This window comes from Macaca thibetana, chromosome 15, assembly GCF_024542745.1.
Source record: "Macaca thibetana thibetana isolate TM-01 chromosome 15, ASM2454274v1, whole genome shotgun sequence".
Lineage (NCBI taxonomy): Eukaryota > Metazoa > Chordata > Mammalia > Primates > Cercopithecidae > Macaca > Macaca thibetana.
In genome coordinates, this window is record NC_065592.1 from 7,936,493 (window position 1) to 7,958,235 (window position 21,743).

Sequence of the window (21,743 nt, forward strand, 5' to 3'; positions counted from 1 at the left end):
TGTGAAAACAGACTAATACAATGGGGTCAGGGCAGAATGGTGATAATCAGTAGCAATAGGACAAAAGTTCTCATTTGTGGAACCGTTACCCGGTGTCTGCCCTGTTTTAAGATTTTTATGTGCATAATGTATTCCTCAGGGCAACCCTGTAAGCTAAGTACTATTATTGGGCCCACTTTACAGATGAGGAAACTGAGACTCAGAGATGGAGTCATTGGCACGCTCCAGTTCTGCCTGCGTTCTAACTGGGGCTTGTGACCACTTGGCTCCCCAGAATACCTGTGGCTCTGCAGGGACCCCTCGGAGACTGTGGCAACTGTGATCGTCTTTTCCGGGGAGGCTGGTGATTGTGGGCTTATGGGTGGGGGAGGCCTGAGTGGGCAGCAACTGCACAGCTGGTCCTGGCTAAACATGCAGATACTCAACCCGCCCAGATCCTGGGAACCACCCTGGAGCCTGGTCATGGGGCATCAGCTTCTGTGAATGCCATGGGCCTCCATCTCTCCAGGCCTGTGTTCTTCAAATTTCAGCGAGCATCAGAATCACTCAGGCAGCTTGTGAAACAGGTGGATTTCTAGGCCCCGGACTCAGAGAGGTTCCAGATTTAGGAATCTGCCCATTTATCAAGAAACACCCACTTCTAGTGCACACCACTCCGCCATTTCAAAAGTCACAAAGGAAATCAGCCCCGAGTCCTTTTTGTATCGGCATGCCCAAGCCGATCCAGAACTCTGAGAGGTGGGCTGAAACCACTTGTCTCAAATTCTATGGCCTGCCCCCTCCCAGCCCTCCCATGGGGTCTTACCAGCAGGGCCCACCCCTCCCTGCCCCTGGAAACCTCACAGAGGAGAATACTGGAGGGGCTTTCAAAATTGCACAAATTTTAAAAAGGACGTTTGAAAAGAAAGGGAATCTACCTTCTTAAGGGGTCATGGAGTTCAAGTCTTTTGTTTTACATTTGGAGAAAGCTAGGCCCAGAAATGTTCAGAGCCCTGCCCAAGGTTCTGGCCTAAGGAACCCTGCAAGCTCATGGCAGAGTCAGTTCAGTCGCTTCCCGAGACGTCAAGCTGCTCGAGGTAACAGGTGTTTGGAATTCCACCACGAGAGGGTAGTGCTTACTGCTAACTTCTGGGAGGGCTCCGTAAAGGAGCAGCACATGAAGCCATTAAAATAAAGGGCTTCTAGCTGGGCATGGTGGTGCACACCTGTAGTCCCAGCTACTTAGGAGGCTGAGGCAGGAGGATCATTTGAATCCGGGAGTTCGAAGCTGCAGTGAGCTATGATCGCGCCACTGCGCTCCAGCCTGAGTGACAGAGTGACAACCTGTCTCAAAATGAAATAAAAAATAAAGGGCTTTGGCTAACTGGGCTGATGAGTCCTGGGGCCTGGCATATAGCAGCTGCTCAGTTAATATTTACCAAAATGTGCAATGAGCATCATCCACAGCAGTGGGCAGCAAGGCACACAGCCTGCCAGGCTCCATGGCCTGTGAGCTGGCACAAGGAGACCAGATCTGGAGTCCCACCCTCCAGGGGAGGGGGCTGATTCCCTTTCTCCTCACCCCATTATGTGGAGACCTCAGTTTTACTGATCCAAGATCAGATAGATGACAGAGTGAGTGAAGCTGGCTGAGTGTGAGACATTAGGGAGTGGTGAGGACTGTAGCCAATATATCGATGGTATTTGCATTCTAGTTTTTTTCAAGAAGCATTGAGCCGACCAATAGAAACCCTGGCATACCTAAGGGCCAAGTTAGGCCCCTGGCCATGGGTTGGTCATAGTCAGTGTTCTGTGTGATGCTGGTTGGGGAGTCTGGAGACCAGAGTTTCATCCTGGCCCTCTTCCAGTTGATTCCATGGGCTTGGGCAAATCACTGACCTTGGTATCCCCACCTGTGCTGGGAAGGAATGGGTCAGGATCAGCTCTGGGGCTTTGTGCCAGGAAGGTGCCAGGAAGACCAGGATGGACACCAGCATGACACAAGGCTGCTGTGGCTTTAAATATGCCTTGATTTGATACGTCACTGGATGTGGGCTTAAAAAAAAAAAAAAGAAAAAACCTGCCTCGATAGCCCCATCAGCGGTGGCAGTGACAGCAGTGAGTCTCTGAGCGGAGCCTGCTGGCACGTGGGCCACCTGCAGAGCCCTCCACAGCTGGGAAGATTAGTCTCTTCCACTAGACAACACCCATTACCATGTTCCAATAGCCATCACTTCCGCTAGGAGAGCTGCAGATGAGATATCGATTGCACTGACCCCAGACGAGCCCTTTCCCCAGCCTGAGAGGCGTGCAGATCAGCTCAGCACCTGGCTGGCAGCCCGTGGCTCCTGGCTTCAGGCGGCCAAGGCCCTCTGGCCTCCTCCATGCAGCCAGGAGCTTCTGGATCCAGGTGGAGCTGACAGCAGCCGCACCAGGTGGGCTGGTTTGAGCTGGCGTCCTGAGGTTGGGAGCAGGCTGAGTCCTGGGCTCTGAGCCTGTGTTCCCCATGCTCTTTGCTTTCAAGATCGGAGATGGGCAGGGGCTGTTTCAGGGGGTGGCAGCAAAAGTGTGAAGATGGAAGGTAAGCTGCGTCTGGCTGAGTCTGCACTGAGCTGCAGGAGGAGACGCCTGGCTGGGTTGTGGGGAGTGGAAAGGAGGCTGTCTCAGACTGGGGACGGCCTGATGCCAGCACTTGGGAGGACAGTGGAAGCTTTGGGGCCAGGAGGCAACAGGACCTTAACACCCGCTTTGTCCTCCTGTGCTTTAGGCCTCCTTCCCAGGTACCCCCACCTGCTGGCAGCTCCTAGGTCATCTGTGACTCCCTCTAATCAGGCAAATTTAGATAAAGGATTATTAAACACAAAAAGCAAAATGTTATTATAAATGCATTTCTTTCTTTTTTTTTTTGAGACAAGGTCTCACTCTTTCACCCAGGCTGAGGTGCAGTGGCACAATTCTGGGTTCACTGTAGCCTCAACCTCCTAGGCTTAAGTCATCCTCCTGCCTCAGCCTCTGAGTAGCTGAGACCACAGGCATGCACCACCACACCAGGCTAGTGTGTGTGTGTGTGTGTGTTTTCTGTAGAGATGGGGTTTCGCCATGTCTCCCAGGCCAGTCTCAATCAATCCTCCCGCCTAGGCCTCCCAAAGTGCTGGGATTACGGGTGAGCTACCTCACCCGGCCTATAAATGTATTTCTTAAGGAGAATAAACGGGGACAAATGTAAGCCATTTTTTCAGCTTTCAGGGTTAGTAGCTCCTCATTCTTCCACTTGGGTAGGAAACTGGATTTTCTGGGAGTGTTGATAGCTGCTGGAGTTGGATAGGGAGTTCTCCATGAGCAGATGGGGACTGATCCAAGTTTGTGTGTGTGTGTGTGTGTGTGTGTGTGTGTGTGTGTGGGTAAGGGAGGGTAGGTGCATTTCAACAAGTTTGGGATGGCTAGTTTGAGAATTCTGGCAGGCTCTGGGCTGTTAGGGGTGGCTTCTAGTTGTCTGGGAAATGGCCCTGGATTGATTTAGGGCAGGGGAAATCCTGACTTGGGGTGTAAGAGTTAGAGGAAGGAGATGCTTGGGTACACAGGCTCTGGATTGGTTTGTACATGAAAGGCAGGTTTGCAGGCACGTTGTTTGCTAGCTCTAGGGATTAGCCAGCCCCAGGAGGAGCAGTCTCTCCAGGATTAGCAAGGCCCCAGGATGTGAAAACATCATAAAATACAGGAAATAACAAACCTGATAAGTACAAGAGGGGCTAGAGGGAGGATGCTGTCAGCCTGCTGGAAACTTTCTACTGTAGCCGCTGGTGAACTTCGGGGGCAGTGGGGAGAGGGTGGGTACCAACAGCATCTGAATTCACCTGGACTCCGGCTATCGGGAACTGCTCCCTCCTCCCCTCCCCTCCCTTCCCCAACCCTGGGTATTTACTGAGACCTTACTGAATACTGGTTCTAGCACAAAACCATGCACAGCATGTATTCCCCTTGATATTCACAAGTAAGGTGAGCCCTAATGTTATACTGGTTTTATAGCCGAGGGTATGGAGGCCAGTCCGATGCTAAGGAAAGTCACTCCGAGTCAGGGGTTAGGAAGTGACAGAGCCACGATTCAAACGCAAGCCTGTGCTGCCTCACCTGAAAAATGGGTTGCTCATTCTACCTCCTTTCCTCTCCGTGATGGTTGTGAGGCTCCAACGGCATAAGTAAGGAGGAGAGGGCGCCTTCTGAGCTGTCAGCCCCATGCACACGTCAAGGCAGGTTTTTAATTTTTCTTTTTTAAATTTTAATTTAATTAATTTTCTGAGACAGAGTCTTGCTCTGTCACCTAGGCTAGAGGGCAGTGGTGGGATCTCGGCTCACTGCAATCCCTGACTCCTGGGTTCAAGCAATTCTCCTGCCTCATCCTCCTGAGTAGCTGGGATTACACACATGCACCACCGCGCCCAGATAATTTTTGTAGTTTTAGTAGAGATGGGGTCTCACCATGTTGGCCAGGCTGGTCTCGAACTCCTGACCTCGTGATCTGCCCACCTCGGCCTCCCAAAGTGCCGGGATTACAGGTGTGAGCCACCATGCTTGGCCTATTTATTTATTTATTTTGAGAAGGAGTCTTGCTCTTGTTGCAAGGCTAGAGTGAAGCAGCACGATCTCGGCTCACTGCAACCTCCGCCTCCTGGGTTCAAGGAATTCTCCTGCCTTAGCCTCCCGAGTAGCTGGGATTACAGGCATGTGCCACCACGCCTGGCTAATTTTTGTATTTTTACAAATTTTACAAATTTTAGAGATGGGGTTTCACCATGTTGGCCCGGCTTGTCTCGAACTCCTGACCTCAGGTGATCCACCCACCTCAGCCTCCCTAAATGCTGGGGTTACAGGTATGAGCCACTGTGCCTGGCCAGGATTTTTATTTTTTTGAGACAGGGTTTCACTCTGTTGCCTAGGCTAAAATGCAGTGGCACAATCATGGCTCACTGCAGCCTGGACCTCCCGGGCTCAAATGATCCTCCTGCCTCAGCCTCCTGAGTAGCTGGGATCACAGGTGTGTGCCACCACGGCTGGCTAATTTTTATATATTTGGAAGAGATGGAGTTTCACTATGTTGTCCAGGCTTGTTTTGAACTCCTGGGCTCAACTGATCCACCGGCCTTGGACTCCCAAAGTACTGGGATTACAGGTGTAAGCCTGGCAAGATCAGGCAGTATGTATTTATTTATTTATTTAGAGACGGATTCTCTCCCTGTCGCCCAGGCTGGAGTGCAGTGGCACGATCTTGGCTCACTGCAACCTCTGCCTCCCGAGTTCAAGTGATTCTCTTGCCTCAGCCTCCCAAGTAGCTGGGATTATAGGTGCCCGCCACCACGCCCAGCTAATTTTTATATTTTTAGTAGAGACGGGGTTTCGCCATGTTGGCCAGGGTGGTCTTGAACTCCTGACCTCAGGTGATCTGCCCACCTCGGCCTTCCAAAGTACTGGGATTACAGGTGTGAGCCACCACGCCCAGCCAGTCAGGCACTTTTTATGTGCCTTGACTAGCTTCCTTGATTCTGTGGAACGTCCCCGTGGAATAGTGACTGAGACCGGGCTCCTGTTCCTGACGGTCCACTGTGGGCCTCCTGGGTCCTCCAATAGCCCTGGAAGGAAGGGCCATTACAATCCCATCCTACAGATGGAGAAACTGAGGTTCAAGGAGGTAAAGTCCTGGCCCAAGTTCTCACCGTGAAAGAGGAAGGAACCAGGATTTAATCTGTGTAACCTAAGCCTGGTCCCTGAGCTGGGGCTCTCCCCTTTCACTCTGCACCCCACGTCACCTTCCTTAAAGGCCAAACTGCCTGTCCAGCATCCTGCCCCTCCCCGCATCCCAGCTGCCTTGCCCACAGTTGCCTTGGAGGATCCTCGGCTCCACTCTGACCAGATGCCTCCTCTCCTCTCCCTTCTGCTCCAGCCCAGCACTGTGCTAGCCCAAGCTCTTCTCAGTGCCTTTCTTTAACATTGGCCATCTTTCTCCCACTTATATTAAAAAAATATTTATTTACGTTTTTGGCTGGGTGTGGTGGTTCACACACCTCCCTGTAATCCCAGGACTTTCGGAGGCCAAGGTGGGGGGATTGCTTGAGCCCAGGAGTTTGAGACCAGCCTGGGCAACATAGTGAAAAACCCGTCTCTTAAAAAAAAAAAAAAAAAAAAAAAAAATTAGCTTGGTGTGTTGACACACACCTGTAGTCCCTGCTACTCAGGAGGCTGAGATGGGAGGATCACTTAAGCCCAGGAGCATGAGGCTTCAGTGAGCTGTGATGGTACCACTGGACTCCGGCCTGGGTGATAGAGTGAGACCCTGTCTCAAAAATATACATGTATTTATTTTTAACAGATTTATTAATTTATTTGAGAGGGGGGTCTTTCTCTGTCACTAAGGCTGGAGTGCAGTGGTGTGATCACCACAGCCTTAATCTCCTGGGCTGAAGCAAACCTCCCATTTCAGCCTCCTCAGTAGGGGCTACAGTTGTGCATCACCACACCCAGGTAATTCTTTCTTTCTTTTTTTTTTTTTTTTTTTTTGAGTCTTGCTCTGTTGCCCAGGCTGGAGTATAGTGGCATGACATCGGCTCACTGCAACATCTGCCTCCCTGGTTCAAGTGATTCTTTTGCTTCAGCCTCCCAAGTAGCTGGGATTACAGGTGCATGCCCGGCTAATTTTTGTAATTTTTAGCAGAGACAGGGTTTCACCATGTTGGCTAGGTTGGTCTTGAACTCCTGACCTCAAGTGATCCGCCTGCCTTGGCCTCCCAAACTGCTGGGATTGCAGGTGTGAGTCACCATACCTGGCCTTCTTTTTTTTTTTTTTTTTTTTTTTTTTGGGCAGAGATGGGTTTGTACTATGTTGCCCAGGCTGGTCTCAAACTCCTGTCCTCAAGTGATCCTGCCGCCTCTACCTCGCAAAGCACTGGGACTGCAGAGGTGAGCCACTGAGCCTGGCTTTTAACAGCTTTATCGATGTGTGATTTACACATCATACAAAATAGGCCAATTTTAAGTGTACAATTCAAGTTGGTTCTGGAGCCTATCAACAACGTGGAAAATTAATTCTGCTATTATGTTAAATGAAACAAATGTGCAGAGGCCAGGCGTGGTGGCTCACGCCTGTAATCCCAGCACTTTGGGAGGCCGAGGCAGGTGGATCATGAGGTCAGCAGTTTGAGACCAGCCTGACCAACATGGTGAAACCCCGTCTCTACTAAAAATACAAAAATTAGCCAGGTGTGGTGGTGCGTGCTTGTAATCCCAGCTACTCGGGAGGCTGAGGCGGGAGAATCGCTTGAACCTGGGAGGCGGAGGTTTCAGTAAGCCGAGATCATGCTGCTGCACTTCAGCCTGGGTGACAGAGTGAGACTCGTCTCAAAACCCCAAAAAAACAACCAAATGCACAGGTGCACAGTGTAAACAGACTACATGACATGCCTGTAAACAAATGTGCATATGAAAGAATGACTGGCAGGAAATGCAAATGAATATTAACCAAAATATTTTGGTGAAGATGTTGGAATCAGAAATAAAAATTTTTTTCTGGGCCAAGCATGGTGGCTCATGCCTGTAATCCTAGCACTTTGGGAGGCCGAGGTGGGTGGATCACTTGAGGCCAGGAGTTTGAGACCATCCTGGGCAATATGGCAAAACCCATCTCTGCTAAAAATACGAAAATTAGCTGGGCATGGTGGTGTGCGCTTGTAATCCCAGTTACTCAGGTGGCTGAGGTATAAGAATTGCATGAAACCGGGAGGTGGAGGTTGCAGTGAGCCAAGATAATGCCACTGCGCTCCAGCCTGGGCAACAGAGTGAGATTCTGTTTCACAAAAAAAAACAAAAAATTTATTTTTCTGAGTCTTTAATTTTCAATATTATTCTATTTGGACACTCTGAGAAACAATAAGATTTTATTTTAATTATTATTATTTTATTTTTATTTCAATAGTTTTTGGGGTACAGGGTTATTGCTTACATGCCTAAGTTGCTGCACCATAAACAACCACTAAACAATGGTTGTTAGATACCAACAATTGTATTTACATCCTAGTATTGATTTGTATTTCTAGATTGACTTGAGGACTAAGGACATTCCTAGAAAATATTTTCAATGTTGGGAGTGACCGGGATTCAGACATACCCAGTCTTCAGTGGCAGTCTGGGGGCAACTCCGTGGAAGCCTTATAGCAGGGGGTAGGAGGATTGAGGGTCTACCAAAGACAGAATTTACTCTGAGAGAAGGCAGAGTCAGTCCCAATAAACTAATCCCTGCAATAGAGTATGAGAGCTGGAGGACAAGGTGGTTCTGGTGACAGCTGGAGGCTGTTTGTTGAAACTATAGCTAATCAAGATCATTTGGCCACACTGGCATGCCCAGGTGGAGAGAGGCTGCATAGATGAAGAGCTAAGAGTTCTAACATCTCCGTGTCCAAGCAAACCTACCATAGCTTCCCTAAGGTGGTGGTTTCCTACCCACTTCTCAGTGGAGCTGGGCTCAATTGTGTTGACAACAGGGGCAACCGCATGTCAAGAGTGTATGCAGTGACTAGAGAGGAGTGACAGGAGGGACAAAGAGGTGAATGAGCGCAGGTCCTGGGCTGTGGCATGAGGACTAGATTGGAATAGCTTCTGAATGCCTAGGTACCATTTTATGGGCTCCTGGAGCAGAGGAGGAAGTATGTATTCCTGATGCTCCTCAAGTGGGGTTCTGAGTCCACTTGAAGATGAATATTCAACTCATTCAACAAATATTAATTGAATACTTGTTATGGACCAGGCATGGTTTTAGCATCTGGTACACAGCTGCAAATGAGGCAGACATGGTCTCCGCCCACATGGAGCTTCCTATCTATTGGGAGAGATACTCAACAATGTCCAGCATTCAATAAAAAATTACTAGATACACAAAGCAAACCAATGCATATGTTTGGTGGTGGTATGTGCTGTGGAGAAGAGGGAGGCAGGATAAAGGTATAGTCAGTGCCACACTGGGGCTGTAATGAGTGAGTCTTGTGGCTATTTGGGGGAAGATGTTCCAGGTGGAGCTTGGATTGTTTGAAGACAGTGGGCTGTAGCAGAAGGAGAGGGAGCAGGAGGGAGGGGAGGAAGGAAAGCAGGTGGGAGCCAGATCATGAAAGGGCTGGTAGGCCATAATAAATGCATCAATTATCTGTTGCTGCATCATAAACAACCATAAAACTTAGTGCCTACATTGGATGCAATGTACACGGTTCGGGTAATGGTACACTAAAATCTCATAAATCACCACTAAAGAACTTACCATGTAAGCAATAACCCTGTACCCCAAAAACTATTGAAATAAAAAATATAATAATAAAAAAAAAATCTTATTTATTCTTTCTCATGAGCCTGTAGGTGAGCAGCCTAGGGAATTCTATTGCTAGTCTCATGTGGGATCGTTCAGGCAGCTGCTGTCAGGCTTGTCTGCGGAGGGAAGTTCCTATGTGGTCTCACTTTCACGTCTGGTAGTTGGTGCTGGCTGTAGTAAGGACTTTGGGTTTTATGTTGAGTGAGATGAGAGCCAATGAGGGGTGGAATGTTAGTTAGGATGAGAAACTACACGATTCATGTCAGCAACTTATTAAGTGTGATCTCAGGCCAGGCTGGCCTATAGGCATTTAGATTATATTATTGTTATATTGAAAAACATCAGGCCAGGTGCAGTGGCTCATGCCTGTAATCCCAGCACTTCGAGAGGCCAAGATAGGGGGATTGCTTGAGCACAGGAGTATAAGACCAGCCTGGGCAACATGGCAGGTGGATCACTTGAGGCCAGGAGTTTGAGAGTATCTGGGCAATATGGCAAAACCTGTCTCTGCTAAAAATACAAAAATTAGCCGGGCATGGTGGTGTGCACTTGTAATCCCAGCTACTCAGGTGGCTGAGGCACAAGAATTGCTTGAACCTGGGAGGTGGAGGTTGCAGTGAGCCATGTTTCATGTCCCTATGAAGAATACAAAAATTAGCTGGGTGTAATGGTGGGTGCTTGTAGTCCCAGCTACTTAGGAGGCTGAGGTGGGGGGATGACTTGAGCCCTAGATTTTGAGGTTTCAGTGAGCTGAGATCACAGTGCACTCTAGCCTGAGTAACAGAGCAAGACTCCGTCTCAGGAAAAAAAAAAAAAAAATCAACTTTCATTTCTGTCCACAAAAGACTGAGATGGTCCAGAATTATCCTCCCACTGTAAACAACAGATAATTGTACAAAACACAAGGAACAACTATTTCCAGACACTCAACAACTGGTAGCACAGGGCTGTGATTCCTGAGAAAAGGGAAACTAACAAGACGAGCCTTGTCATCAACTAGCTTTCTGCTTGCAGGTAATTCCAAAACTGCCAAATGGGGAGGAGACAGAGTCCAGTGATCATGCAAAGCCGAGAAGACAGATGGGGTTTGGGGAAGCCAACACAGCTGAAATCTGGGACTGACAACCAGCAAGGAGGGCACTACACGAGAAAGACCTCCAGCAGTCTGTTAAGTGTCCATTTGAGTCTCTGGTGGTTGCCAGTCTCCTCATGTATAGAGTAAAACCCCATGAGACCAAATAAGAGCAACTTTTTTTTCCCCCCCCCCGCAAGACGGAGTCTTACTCTGTTGCCCAGGCTGGAATGCAGTGGCCTGATTTCGGCTCACGGCAACCTCTGCCTCCCAGGTTCAAGCAATACTTCTGCTTCAGCCTCCCAAGAAGCTGGGATTATAGGCATGCACCACCACACCTGGCGAATTTTTGTATTTTTTAGCGGAGATGGGGTTTCATCATGTTGGCCAGCCTGATCTCAAACTCCTGACCTCGTGATCTGCTGCTTCAGCCTCCCAAAGTGCTGGGATGACAGGCGTGAGCCACCGTGCCCGGCCAAGAGCAACTTTGGAGGGAAAAAAAATACGGAGAATCCCATACAGGACTGAGAATTGTTTTGAGTTTCCCCCAGTCAGAGTAGACACACTTCACTGAATATAAGAATCATTAAGCAGAAAAGCTAGAAGGGGCCAGGCGTGATGGCTCATGCCTGCAATCCCAGCACTTTGGGAGGCCTAGACAGGTGGATCACTTGAGGTCAGGAAAACTATAAAAAATACTTTGTGCTAATAAAATTGAAAACCGAGATGAAATGGTTAAATCCCTCAAAAGAAACAAATTACCAAAGTTGATCCAAGAGGAAATAGACAACTTAAATAGCCTTACATAAATCAAAGAAACAGAATATTCTGTTCTGTTCTGTTCTGTTCTGTTCTGGTTTATTTTAGACAGAGTCTCACTCTGTCACCCAGGCTGGTATGGACTGGCAGAATCCCAACTCACTGCAACCTCAGCCTCCCGAGTAGCTGAGATTGCAGGCATGCACCACCACACCTGGCTAATTTTTGTATTTTTAGTAGAGATGGGGTTTTGCCATGTTGGCCAGGCCGGTCTTGAGCACCTGGACTCAAGTGATCTGCGTGCATTGGCCTCCCAAAGTGCTGGAATTACAGGCGTGAGCCACGGCACCTGGCCAAATTTATTTTTTAAAAGCCTCAGGCTGGGAACAGTGGCTCATGCCTGTAATCCCAGCACTTTGGGAAGCGGAGGTGGGTGGATCACCTGAGGTCAGGAGTTTAAGACCAGCTCGGCCAACATGGTGAAACCCTGTCTCTACTAAAAATACAAAAAATTAGCCCGGCATGGTGGCAGGTGCCTGTAATCCCAGCTACTTGGGAGGTTGAGGCAGGAGAATCACTTGAACCCGCGAGGCAGAGGTTGCAGTGAGCCAAGATCATGCCATTGCACTCCAGACTGGGAGACAAGAGCAAGACTCCATCTCAAGAAAAAAAATAAGAAATAAAAATAAAAAAATAAAAGCCTCACACACATACAAAATTCCAGGCTCAGATGGCTTCACTGGTGAATTCTTTTTTCTTTTTCTTTTTGTTTCCTAGCAGAGATGGGGGTCTTGCTATGTTGCCCAGGATTGTCTTGAACTCCTGGGCTCAAGCAATCCTCCCACCTCAGCCTCCCAAAGTGCTGGGATTACAGACATGAGCCACCATGCCTGGTCTTCCACTGGTGAATTCCATGAAACATTTATGAAAGAATATTACCAATCCTACCCAAAAGCTGTTTTAGAAAACAGAGGAGGTGGAGAGACACTTCTGAATGTATTTTTTGGGGGGCGACGCTCTCCCTGACACAAAAACCAAAGAACCACAAGAGAACTACAGATCCACATCCCACGTGAATACAGACACAAATCTCTGGCAAAATTTCAGCAAATTACATCCAGCAATACCAAATGGTATTTTTCCTGTGAATATACAATTGGTTTAACATTCAAAAATCAATTAATATAATTCATTGTATTAACAGAATACAGGAGAAAACATCTCAAAAGATGTTGAGAAATATTTGACAAAATTCGACTCCTAATTTTGAGAGAGAAATATACACATATGCAAAAAAATTAACCACAGTAATAAGTTCACGCAAGATCTAGTGGTTTATTTTTAATTTTTTTGAGACAGAATCTTGCTCTTTTGCCCAGGCTGGAGTGCAGTGGTATGATCTCAACTCACTGCAACCTCTTCCTCCCAGGTTCAAGCGATTCTCGTGCCTCAGCCTGCTGAGTAGCTGGAATTACAGTTGTGTGCCACCGAACCTGGCTAATTTTTGTATTTTTAGCTTCGCCATGTTGCCAGGCTGGTCTCTAACTCCTGACCTCAAGCACCTTGGCCTCCCAAAGCGCTGGGATTACAGGTATGAGCCACTGCGCCTGGGATCTGGTTGTTTAAAAAGGAGCCTGGAACCTGTCCCTCTTCTCTTGCTCCCTCTCTTGCCATATGATACAACCTTCCGTATCCCGCTTCACCTTTAATTGGAAGCTTCCAGGAGTCATGATTGGAAGCCTCCTGAGGTCTCACCAGGAGTAGATCCCAGCACTATGCTTCCTGTAGAGCCTGCGTAAACCAAAATAAACCTCTTTTCTTTATAGTCTCAGACAACCCTTTATAGCAATGGTAATGGACTAACTCAGATGACAATTCTCTTCAAATGAATCCGTTGTTTTAATGTAATTCCAATGAAATTGTAGCAGACTTTTTGAAGAAATGAATAATTTGTTTAAAAAATTTAGCCAGGCGCGGTGGCTCAAGCCTGTAATCCCGGCACTTTGGGAGGCCGAGGTGGGTGGATCATGAGGTCAGGAGATCGAGACCATCCTGGCTAACACGTGAAACCCTGTCTCTACTAAAAAAATACAAAAATTAGCAGGGAGCGGTGGCGGGAGCCTGTAGTCCCAGCTACTCGGGAGGCTGAGGCAGGAGAATGGCGTGAACCCGGGAGGTGGAGCTTGCAGTGAGCTGAGATCCGGCCACTGCACTCCAGCCTGGGGGACAGAGCGAGACTCCGTCTCAAAAAAAAAAAAAAAAAAAATTTATATGGGCCAGGCGCAGTGTCTCATGCCTATAATCCCAGCACTTTGGGAAGTGGTGGAGGCTGAGGTCAGGAGTTCGAGACTAGCCTGTCCAACATGGCAAAACCCCATCTCTACTAAAAGTACAAAAATTAGGCGGAGGAGGTGGGGGGCATCCGTAATCCCAGCTACTCAGGAGGCTGAGGCAAGAGAATCGCTTGAACCTGGAAGGCGGAGGTTGCAGTGAACCGAGATCGTGCCATTGCACTCCAGTCTAGGTGACAAGAGTGAGACTCCGTCTCAAAAAAAAAAAAAAAAAAAAAAGGTATGTGGGCTGGGCAGGTGGCTCACACCTGTAATCCCAGCACTTTGGGAAGCCGAGGTGAGCGGATCACTTGAGGTCAGGAATTCAAGACCAGCCTGGCCAACGTGGTGAAACCCTACTAAAAATACAAAAATTAGCTGGATGTGGTGGTGCACACCTGTAATCCCAGCTACTCAGGAGGCTGAGGCTGGAGAACTGGTTGAACCTGAAAGGCGGAGGCTGCAGTGAGGCAAGATGCACCACTGCTGCACTCCAGCCTGGGTGACAGATCGAGACTCTGTCTCAAAAAAAAAAAAAAAAAAAAAAAAAAAAAGTATATGGAAAAGTAAAGGACCCAGAATAAAAGGACCCAGTAAAGGACAAAACAATCTTAAAAGAATGAGGTGTAAGATTTACTATAAGCTATAATAAGCAAGTCAGAGTTTTTGGCGTAAGGCTAGACATATAACATTAATGAAGCAGAACTGAGAGTCCAGAAGTAGACCCATACCCATCAATTGATTTTTTTTTTTTTTTTTTTTTTTTTTTTTTTTTTTTTTTTTTGAGACGGAGTCTTGCTCTGTCGCCCAGGTTGGAGTGCAGTGATGCGATCTTGGCTCACTGCAACCTCTGCCTTCTGGGTTCAAGCGATTCTCATGTCTCAGCCTCCCAAGCAGCTGGGATTATAGGCTTGCACCATCACAGCCAGCTAATTTTTATATTTTCAGTAGAGATGGGGTTTCACCATGTTGGCCAGGCTGGTCTCCAACTCTTGACCTCAAGTGATCCACCTACGTTGGCTTCCGAAAGTGCTGGGATTACAGGCGTGAGCCACCATGCCTGGCCTCATCGATTTTTGACAAAGATGCTAAGGTAATATAATAGGAAAAAGACTTTTTAAGAAATGGTGCTGGAACAGCAAAATATCAGTATTTTCAAAAATAAATTTTGAGCCTGAATCACGACCTACACAGTAATGAACTCAAAATGGAGCAAGGATCTACTTGTAAATGTTAATAAAATTTTTTCAAAGAAGTAAAAGCTGGGCCGGGGGCGGTGGCTCATGCCTATAATCCCAGCACTTTGGGAGGCTGAGGTGGGTGGATCGTTTGAGGTCAGGAGTTTGATACCAGCCTGGCCAAATGGTGAAACTCAGTCTCTACTAAAAAATACAAAAATTAGCCAGCGTGGTGGCGGGCACCTGTAATCCCAGCTACTTGGGAAGCAGAGGCAGGGGAATTGCTTGAACCTGAGAGGCAGAGGTTGGGGTGAGCAGAGATCAAGCCACTGCACTCCAGCCTGGGTGACAGAGTGAGACTCTGTCTCAAAAAAAAAAAAAAAAAAAAAAAACTGAAAGAATTAATCACTGCACTAGAAGAAATACCTTTAAAAGTTCTTCAACAGAAGGAAAATGATATATATTGAAACTTTGATCTATTCAATGGAATGAAGGGCATCAGAAAAAGAAATATATGGATAAATATAAGACACACTCTTCTTATTTTAAATCTTTTTTATTATTATTATTATGATTTTTTGAGGCAGAGTCTCATTCTGTCACCGAGGCTGGAGTGCACTGGTGCAATCTCAGCTGTTTATTTTTATTTTCTTTTTTTTTTTTTGTTTGTTTTTTTTTTTTTTTTTTTGAGACGGAGTCTCGCTCTGTCGCCCAGGCTGGAGTGCAGTGGCCGGATCTCAGCTCACTGCAAGCTCCGCCTCCTGGGTTCACGCCATTCTCCTGCCTCAGCCTCCCGAGTAGCTGGGACTACAGGCGCCCGCCACCTCGCCCAGCTAGTTTTTTGTATTTTTTTTAGTAGAGACGGGGTTTCACCGTGTTAGCCAGGATGGTCTCGATCTCCTGACCTCGTGATCTGCCCGTCTCGGCCTCCCAAAGTGCTGGGATTACAGGCTTGAGCCACCGCGCCCGGCCTATTTTTATTTTCTGAGACAGAGTCTTGAGATATTGCCCAGGCTAGGGTACAGTGCTGTGATCACTCCTTACTGTAGTCTCTACTTCCCAGGCTCATGCAATTCTCCCACCTCAGTCTCCTGAGAAGCATGTGCTACCACACTTGGCTAATTTTAAATTTTTTTTGTAAAGATGGGGGTCTCTCTATGTTGCCCAGGCTGGCCTTGAATCCCTGGGCTTAAGCAATCCTCCTACCTTGGCCTCCCAAAGTACTAGGATTATAGGCATGTCCCGCCATTATTTTTCATAGTTTAAAATCTTTATTTTTTTATTTTTTATTTTTATTTTTAATCTTTTAAAAGTGATATTTGACTGTCTAAAGCAAAAATAATAGCAATGTATTATGGGATTTTGTAGCATATCTATGACAAAAGCATAAAGTGAAATGTTCTAGGTTGTACTGTTACAAAGTTCTTATGTTACACTCGAGGTGGCATACTATTAATTGAAGGTAGACTGTGGTAAGTTAAAGATGTATAAAATAACTCTCAGAGAGGCTACTAAAAAAGCAATAACTAATAAATATAGCTAATAACCAACTATTAAAAACATTCCATTAAATTCAACAAAAGGGCTGGCCATGGTGGCTCATGCCTGTAATCCCAGCACTTTGGGAGGCTGAGGCAGGAGAATCACTTGAGCCCAGGAGTTTGAGACCAGCCTGGGCAACATAGTGAGACTCCATCTCTATTTATTTAAAACATAAAAAATAAGTTCAACAAAAGGCAGAAAAATAATTTAGAATATGGAAAGAACTAAATATATAAATAGGGAAAGGTGAAGTTAGGGAGTATCAATGTAACAAAATATTATGTAATTGCTGAAAATGTTTAAGGAGTTTTAAATTTTATTTATTTATTTTATGGAGAATGGGGTCTCGCTATGTTGGTCAGGCTGGTCTTAAACTCCTGCACTCAAACGATTCACCCACCTCAGCCTCCCAAAGTGCTGGGATTATAGGCATGAACCACTGTGTCCAGGCTTAAGGACTGAGTTTTTATTGTCATAGGAAAGCACTTACAATATGTTAAAATTTTAAAAATAGGGTGTAAAGTATATCCATTAAAGCATAAATATATACAATTTATACTTTAAAGTGTAAGCTATACATTTATAACTATAAAATATAAAGCATTTATACTTCAGCCTAAATAACTGCAAAAATATTGTAGGCATAGGAAAAAATATGTGCATTATAGGATGCTTAGCATAAAAACAAAAAAAGAAAAGAAAGACAAAACATGACTGATAATATACCAAATGTGGTCGAGCGTGGTGGCTCATGCCTGTAATTCCCAGCACTCTGGGAGGCTGAGGCCAGGCTGGTCTCAAACGGGCTGATCTCGAACTCGTGACCTCGTGATCCACCTGCCTCAGCCTCCCAGCCTCCCAAAGTGCTGGGATTACAGACGAGAGTCACTGCGCGTGGCTAGTTATTTCTCTTTTTTTTTTTTTTTTTTTTTTAGACAGAGTCTCGCTCTGTCGCCCGGTCTGGAGTGCAGTGGCCAGATCTCAGCTCACTGCAAGCTCCGCCTCCCGGGTTTACACCATTCTCCTGCCTCAGCCTCTCGAGTAGCTGGGACTACAGGCGCCCGCCACCTCGCCCGGCCAGTTTTTTTTTTTTTTTTTTTTTGTATTTTTTTTTTAGTAGAGACGGGGTTTCACCCTGTTAGCCAGGATGGTCTCGATCTCCTGACCTCGTGATCCACCTGTCTCGGCCTCCCAAAGTGCCGGGATTACAGGCTTGAGCCACCGCGCCCGGCCGTTATTTCTTTTCTTAAAGATGCTGCAGTTTATCACTATGGTTAAAGACATAATGGCCGGGGGCAGTGGCTCAGGCCTGTAATCCCAGCACTCTGGGAGGCGGGAGGCGGATGAATCACCTTACGTCAGGAGTTCGAGACCAGCCTGACCGACATGGTGAAACCCGATCTCTACTAAAAACACAAAAATTAGCCAGACGTGGTGGTGGGCGTCTGTAATCCCAGCTACTCAGAAGGCTGAGGCAGGCGAATCGCTTGAACCTGGGAGGCGGAAGTTGCAGTGAGCTGAGACTGCGCTCCAGCCTGGGTAACAGAGCGAGACTCCATCTCGACAACAACAATAACAAAAAGACAAACGCACAAGATTTGGGGGCTCAGTCAGGCCAGGGTTTGGTTCTTGGTTCTGTCACTTGCTAGCTGAGTGGCTTTTGGCAAGTCAATTTATCTGCAGCTTCGTTGCTACCTCTACATAATGGAGATGAAAGTGTCCACCTCCAAGTGTGATTTTGAAAATTCAACGAGCTAATGTGAATAAAGTATATAGCAAAGTGTTTGGCACAAAGCTAATATTGAGTCATTATTACCACGGAATGGTAATAATAAATTATTGGTATAATTTATACCAATTATATAATTATATAATAATTATACCAATTATATAATAATAAATTATTATTACCATTAATCGGAGGAAAAAAGTTTTGAAGGTAAAACTTCTTTTGCGAGGAACCCTCAGGGACACAGGCAGTGGAGTGGTGAGGCAGTCCCTGAGGTCAGGTTCTGAGTTCAGAACCAGGGCAAAGCACAGAGCAAGCAGCACTCAGGTCTTCCCAGTGAAGATGCTTTTGGTTGCAAGGAGCAGAAACTCCCTCACTGAGCTGCAGTCCTGAATTCATTATGATATCAGGTGTCAGGGAAACCAGGCCAAGAGATGCCACCAGCTTTCATGAAGCACCAGGATAGGAATACGGACTCTGTGCCCCAGGTCCACAGCATCCCACGGTGAGTGCCTGTGTTACATGTCCTCACTTCCAGCCATGTGCGAGGCCCAATTCCTGGGGTTTCTGATTGGCCAGCTCTAGTCAGGTGTCCATCCACAGTTCAATCAGATATGACCAAGGGGGGGAGGGGCTACACTGCAAACATGGCTGCCTTGGGCCTGGTTTGTGGACAATGGGAAGTGCTGCCAAGTTCCGGGCCTGTTCTTTTCACACCTCTGCTCAGGCCTCTCCCTCCTCCTCCATGAGTTAGGCTGCTCTAGGCCACACAGCTGTAGTAAGTGTCCTGGGGTCACTCATGGCCGCCCTGTGTAGAAGCTCCCTGTGGGCTGTGAGTAAAGGTGATCCCCAGAGAAAGGGCTGTGCGTTGATGCCCCCAAAGGGCATCCCCTACATTTTCTTCGGTTTCCTGACATTTGCAACAGGACCACAGTTGGTGACTGATTCCCTGGCTGCTGGCTAGGATCTGACCCAGGCGGCACTTCTGGATTCCTAGTTTTTGCTGGAGAGGGGTTGACTCCCAGATTAACAGGCTGTCTGGCAAATGGTGGCGTTCGGCAGCACTTAGGTCCGAAAACACAAAGGTTGGGCTAAGAAAAGCATGATTAACTACACACACACACACACACACACACACACACAGTAGAAATAAAGAAACAAAAGACTAGTGTATCTTTTAATTGTCATTTTATAGCTCCCCACCGCAGCTGCCCCCCACCCTTCCCTTTGGTGACAACACAACGTCTGCAGGCTTCAGGGGGACCAGGGAACAAAGCTGGGGCCTGGCAGCCCCACTACGCTGCCAGCCAGGGAGAACAAGTCACAATTACAAATTATCACAACAATTAGTGCCTGTACTTGGGGGATCTGCAAATTGAGGAGGCCCCAGCTCCTCATTGTACAGGGGTCTATTTGGCAGTGACCTTGCTCTGGAGACGATGATATTCCTTCAGCCTGTAAACCAGATTCAAAACAAAGAAAAATGTAAATTAACAATAACAACACACACTGGGTTCAATTAATTCAGGCAGAACTGGGGTGGCGGGGGCAGCTGTTTGTTAAGATGTGTGTGAAGTTGTCTTTTTTTCTATTCCCTCTCCCGCCCTGGCCCCTCCTGCCCTCCAATCAGGATAATGTAATTAATTTATCTTAGGGGGAAAACATTGTTTGTCATTGTTGAAGACAAAGCGTTTAACTGGCAATGGGAGAAATGAAGAGGCCATTATGTAAGCCCTGTGTGTTCTGGGCCATTTAAAAGGGTTTATAGAGTCATAAAATACAAACAGAGGGCGCAGGAAGCAGGGGAGGTGGAGGTGACTGAGGGGAAGGGAGAGGACCCTCGGCAGATGGGCGGGATTCAACATCTCTCCAGGCATGAGCTGCCTCCAGGGACAAGAAACTGGCTCTGGGAGAAAATGGTGGCTCTGTGCCCAGGGTATGTTGTTAGCAAGAGGAGACAGACTTGCATCTTCTTCTAGATTCCAATCCCCATGAGAAGGGAGCTGGTGATGGAGAACCCCCAGCAGGACAGGTGCTCCGGACTCAGCTCCACCACCTCCTAGCTGTGTGACCCTTGGAAAGTTACTTAACCACTCAGCCTGTTTCCGAGGAGTTGCAAATTTTGCGTAAGAATTAAATGAGACATCCTAGGAGAGTGCCCCAGAGCAGCTTAGTGTATGTTAGCTGCTGGTGACAAACGACCCTGTTTGCCCTTGAGCACATCAGCCCTGGGCTGAGAGTGCTTGCTGCTGGCACTGCCCCCTGGCTCTTCCTGCATGCCAGGGCTGAGCCCAAGCCGCATGCTTGATTTCCACAGGCTCATACTGAACCTTCACTGAATCTGTGCGGCACGTACAGCTGACACCCTTACTGGTGACTCCCAGAGGATCAAAGGTCTGAGTGACTTCAGATGATGTGCACCACCCTCCTGGGCCATGGAGATCCACGTGGCTAGGATGGCTTCCAGCTAGACCTACAGCTCAGGTATGGTGACAGAAAACAAAGGCTTCTCTCCACCTCTATGCTATTTCCTTGTTTAACCTGCTCTGCTAAAGGAGCGCATAGTGGAGTCCCTGTGGCTTAGGGGGAGGGGAGGGCAGGTATCAGAGGCACCGGGTGGGACACAGGAACCTAGGACCCTCTGTTACTGTTGGCTATCAAAGCATGCCTCTGAGGATGCTATGGGCAGATGGACAGGAAAGTGGGGTTTGTCTAGGGCAGGGCAGCGGAAAGGTCCCATCTAAAGCCTACTCTTTACACCTGGGGGCTTTGATGGCCCATCAGGGCCCTGAGCTTCTCACCTGAGGGAATTGATGTTGATGAACCCGGTGGCATCAATCGGCTCATAATCACCCTGCACGTCCATGCTGCAAGGAGAGTAGAAGCTTGTCAGCTCAGCCTGGCCCTGGCCTCTGCTTGAAGGGAGGACTGCTGGGGCCAGAGGCAGCCCACCTCCCAGATACCAGGGCATTTCCCCTGTGTGGGTCCAAACCCTCCCTGCACGTCGGCTTTCCATTTAATTTCTGTACAACTCCGGGAACCCTCTTCTGGGCCAGGCACCAACCCAAAGGTTGGAGCGCCCTAGTGGAGCACACAGCAGCCTCTTCCCTGCTGTACAATGTGGCGGGAGGCTAGGAGCAGCCGCCCCAGAACTAGCCCTATGAAATCCTACCAACCAGAGCACTCCATCTGTAAATGGAGCACGCGTCCAAGCCAGCTGTGCCTTTGGGACTGTGTGGATGGCATCCACTGACCTGAAGGCTCAGAAGGCCTTAGGGTGTGAATTGCAACAGCACAAAGGCATTTTGCAAGCTGCAGGGAGGCCTCCAGCATTCACAGCAAGATTGGCCCATGAATCACCTTCCCCCTCATTTGTCCAACCAGTTAGACTTCATCTAATCCATCCTGAAACCTGGGTACCCACCGCCAGTGTGTCGTGGAAAATGCTGGGTTGACTGCTGCTGTACTCAGCAGAGCAGATTTTACCTTTCTACAGTTTCCATCTCCCAGACTCACCAGCCTTCTGCTTTGGGGCTCTCCACCCTTAGCTGCTCCTCCCAACCTTCCTAACCATGGCAGTCACTCCAGCCGGCCGACTGGGGTTTGCGTCCTGGCTCCGCCACACACCACCAGAGAGCCCAGGCAAATATTCCTGCGCTTGGAGCCTCAGCCTCGCACCTGTCAAATGCGTGGTTAGCTCTCAACGTCACTTTTGGTTCCACATGAAATAATGTAGCTGGTGCCTGGCACACGGTGAGCACCCACTAGTACTAACACTATTCATTCACTCATTCATTTGTTCAGGCATTTATTA

At 47.7% G+C, this 21,743-nt stretch overlaps 2 protein-coding genes across 6 annotated transcripts in view; both read right to left on the bottom strand.

Moving 5' to 3' along the window:
• AIF1L (allograft inflammatory factor 1 like) overlaps positions 1 to 21,743 on the bottom strand; it is an 803,784-nt gene that overhangs the window by 638,644 nt on the left and 143,397 nt on the right. The gene's annotated exons all lie outside the window — the stretch shown is intronic.
• The window catches only part of ASS1 (argininosuccinate synthase 1), a 58,039-nt gene continuing 55,398 nt past the window's right edge, over positions 19,103 to 21,743 (bottom strand). For all 5 annotated transcript variants that reach the window (XM_050760132.1, XM_050760134.1, XM_050760135.1 and 2 more), the window contains 2 exons: positions 20,731 to 20,796; positions 19,103 to 19,384 (listed from right to left, as the gene is read on the bottom strand). In XM_050760132.1, the coding sequence (XP_050616089.1) occupies positions 19,339 to 19,384; positions 20,731 to 20,796 (112 nt within the window). In that variant the 3' untranslated portion in view covers positions 19,103 to 19,338. The remainder of the gene's footprint in view (positions 19,385 to 20,730; positions 20,797 to 21,743) is intronic.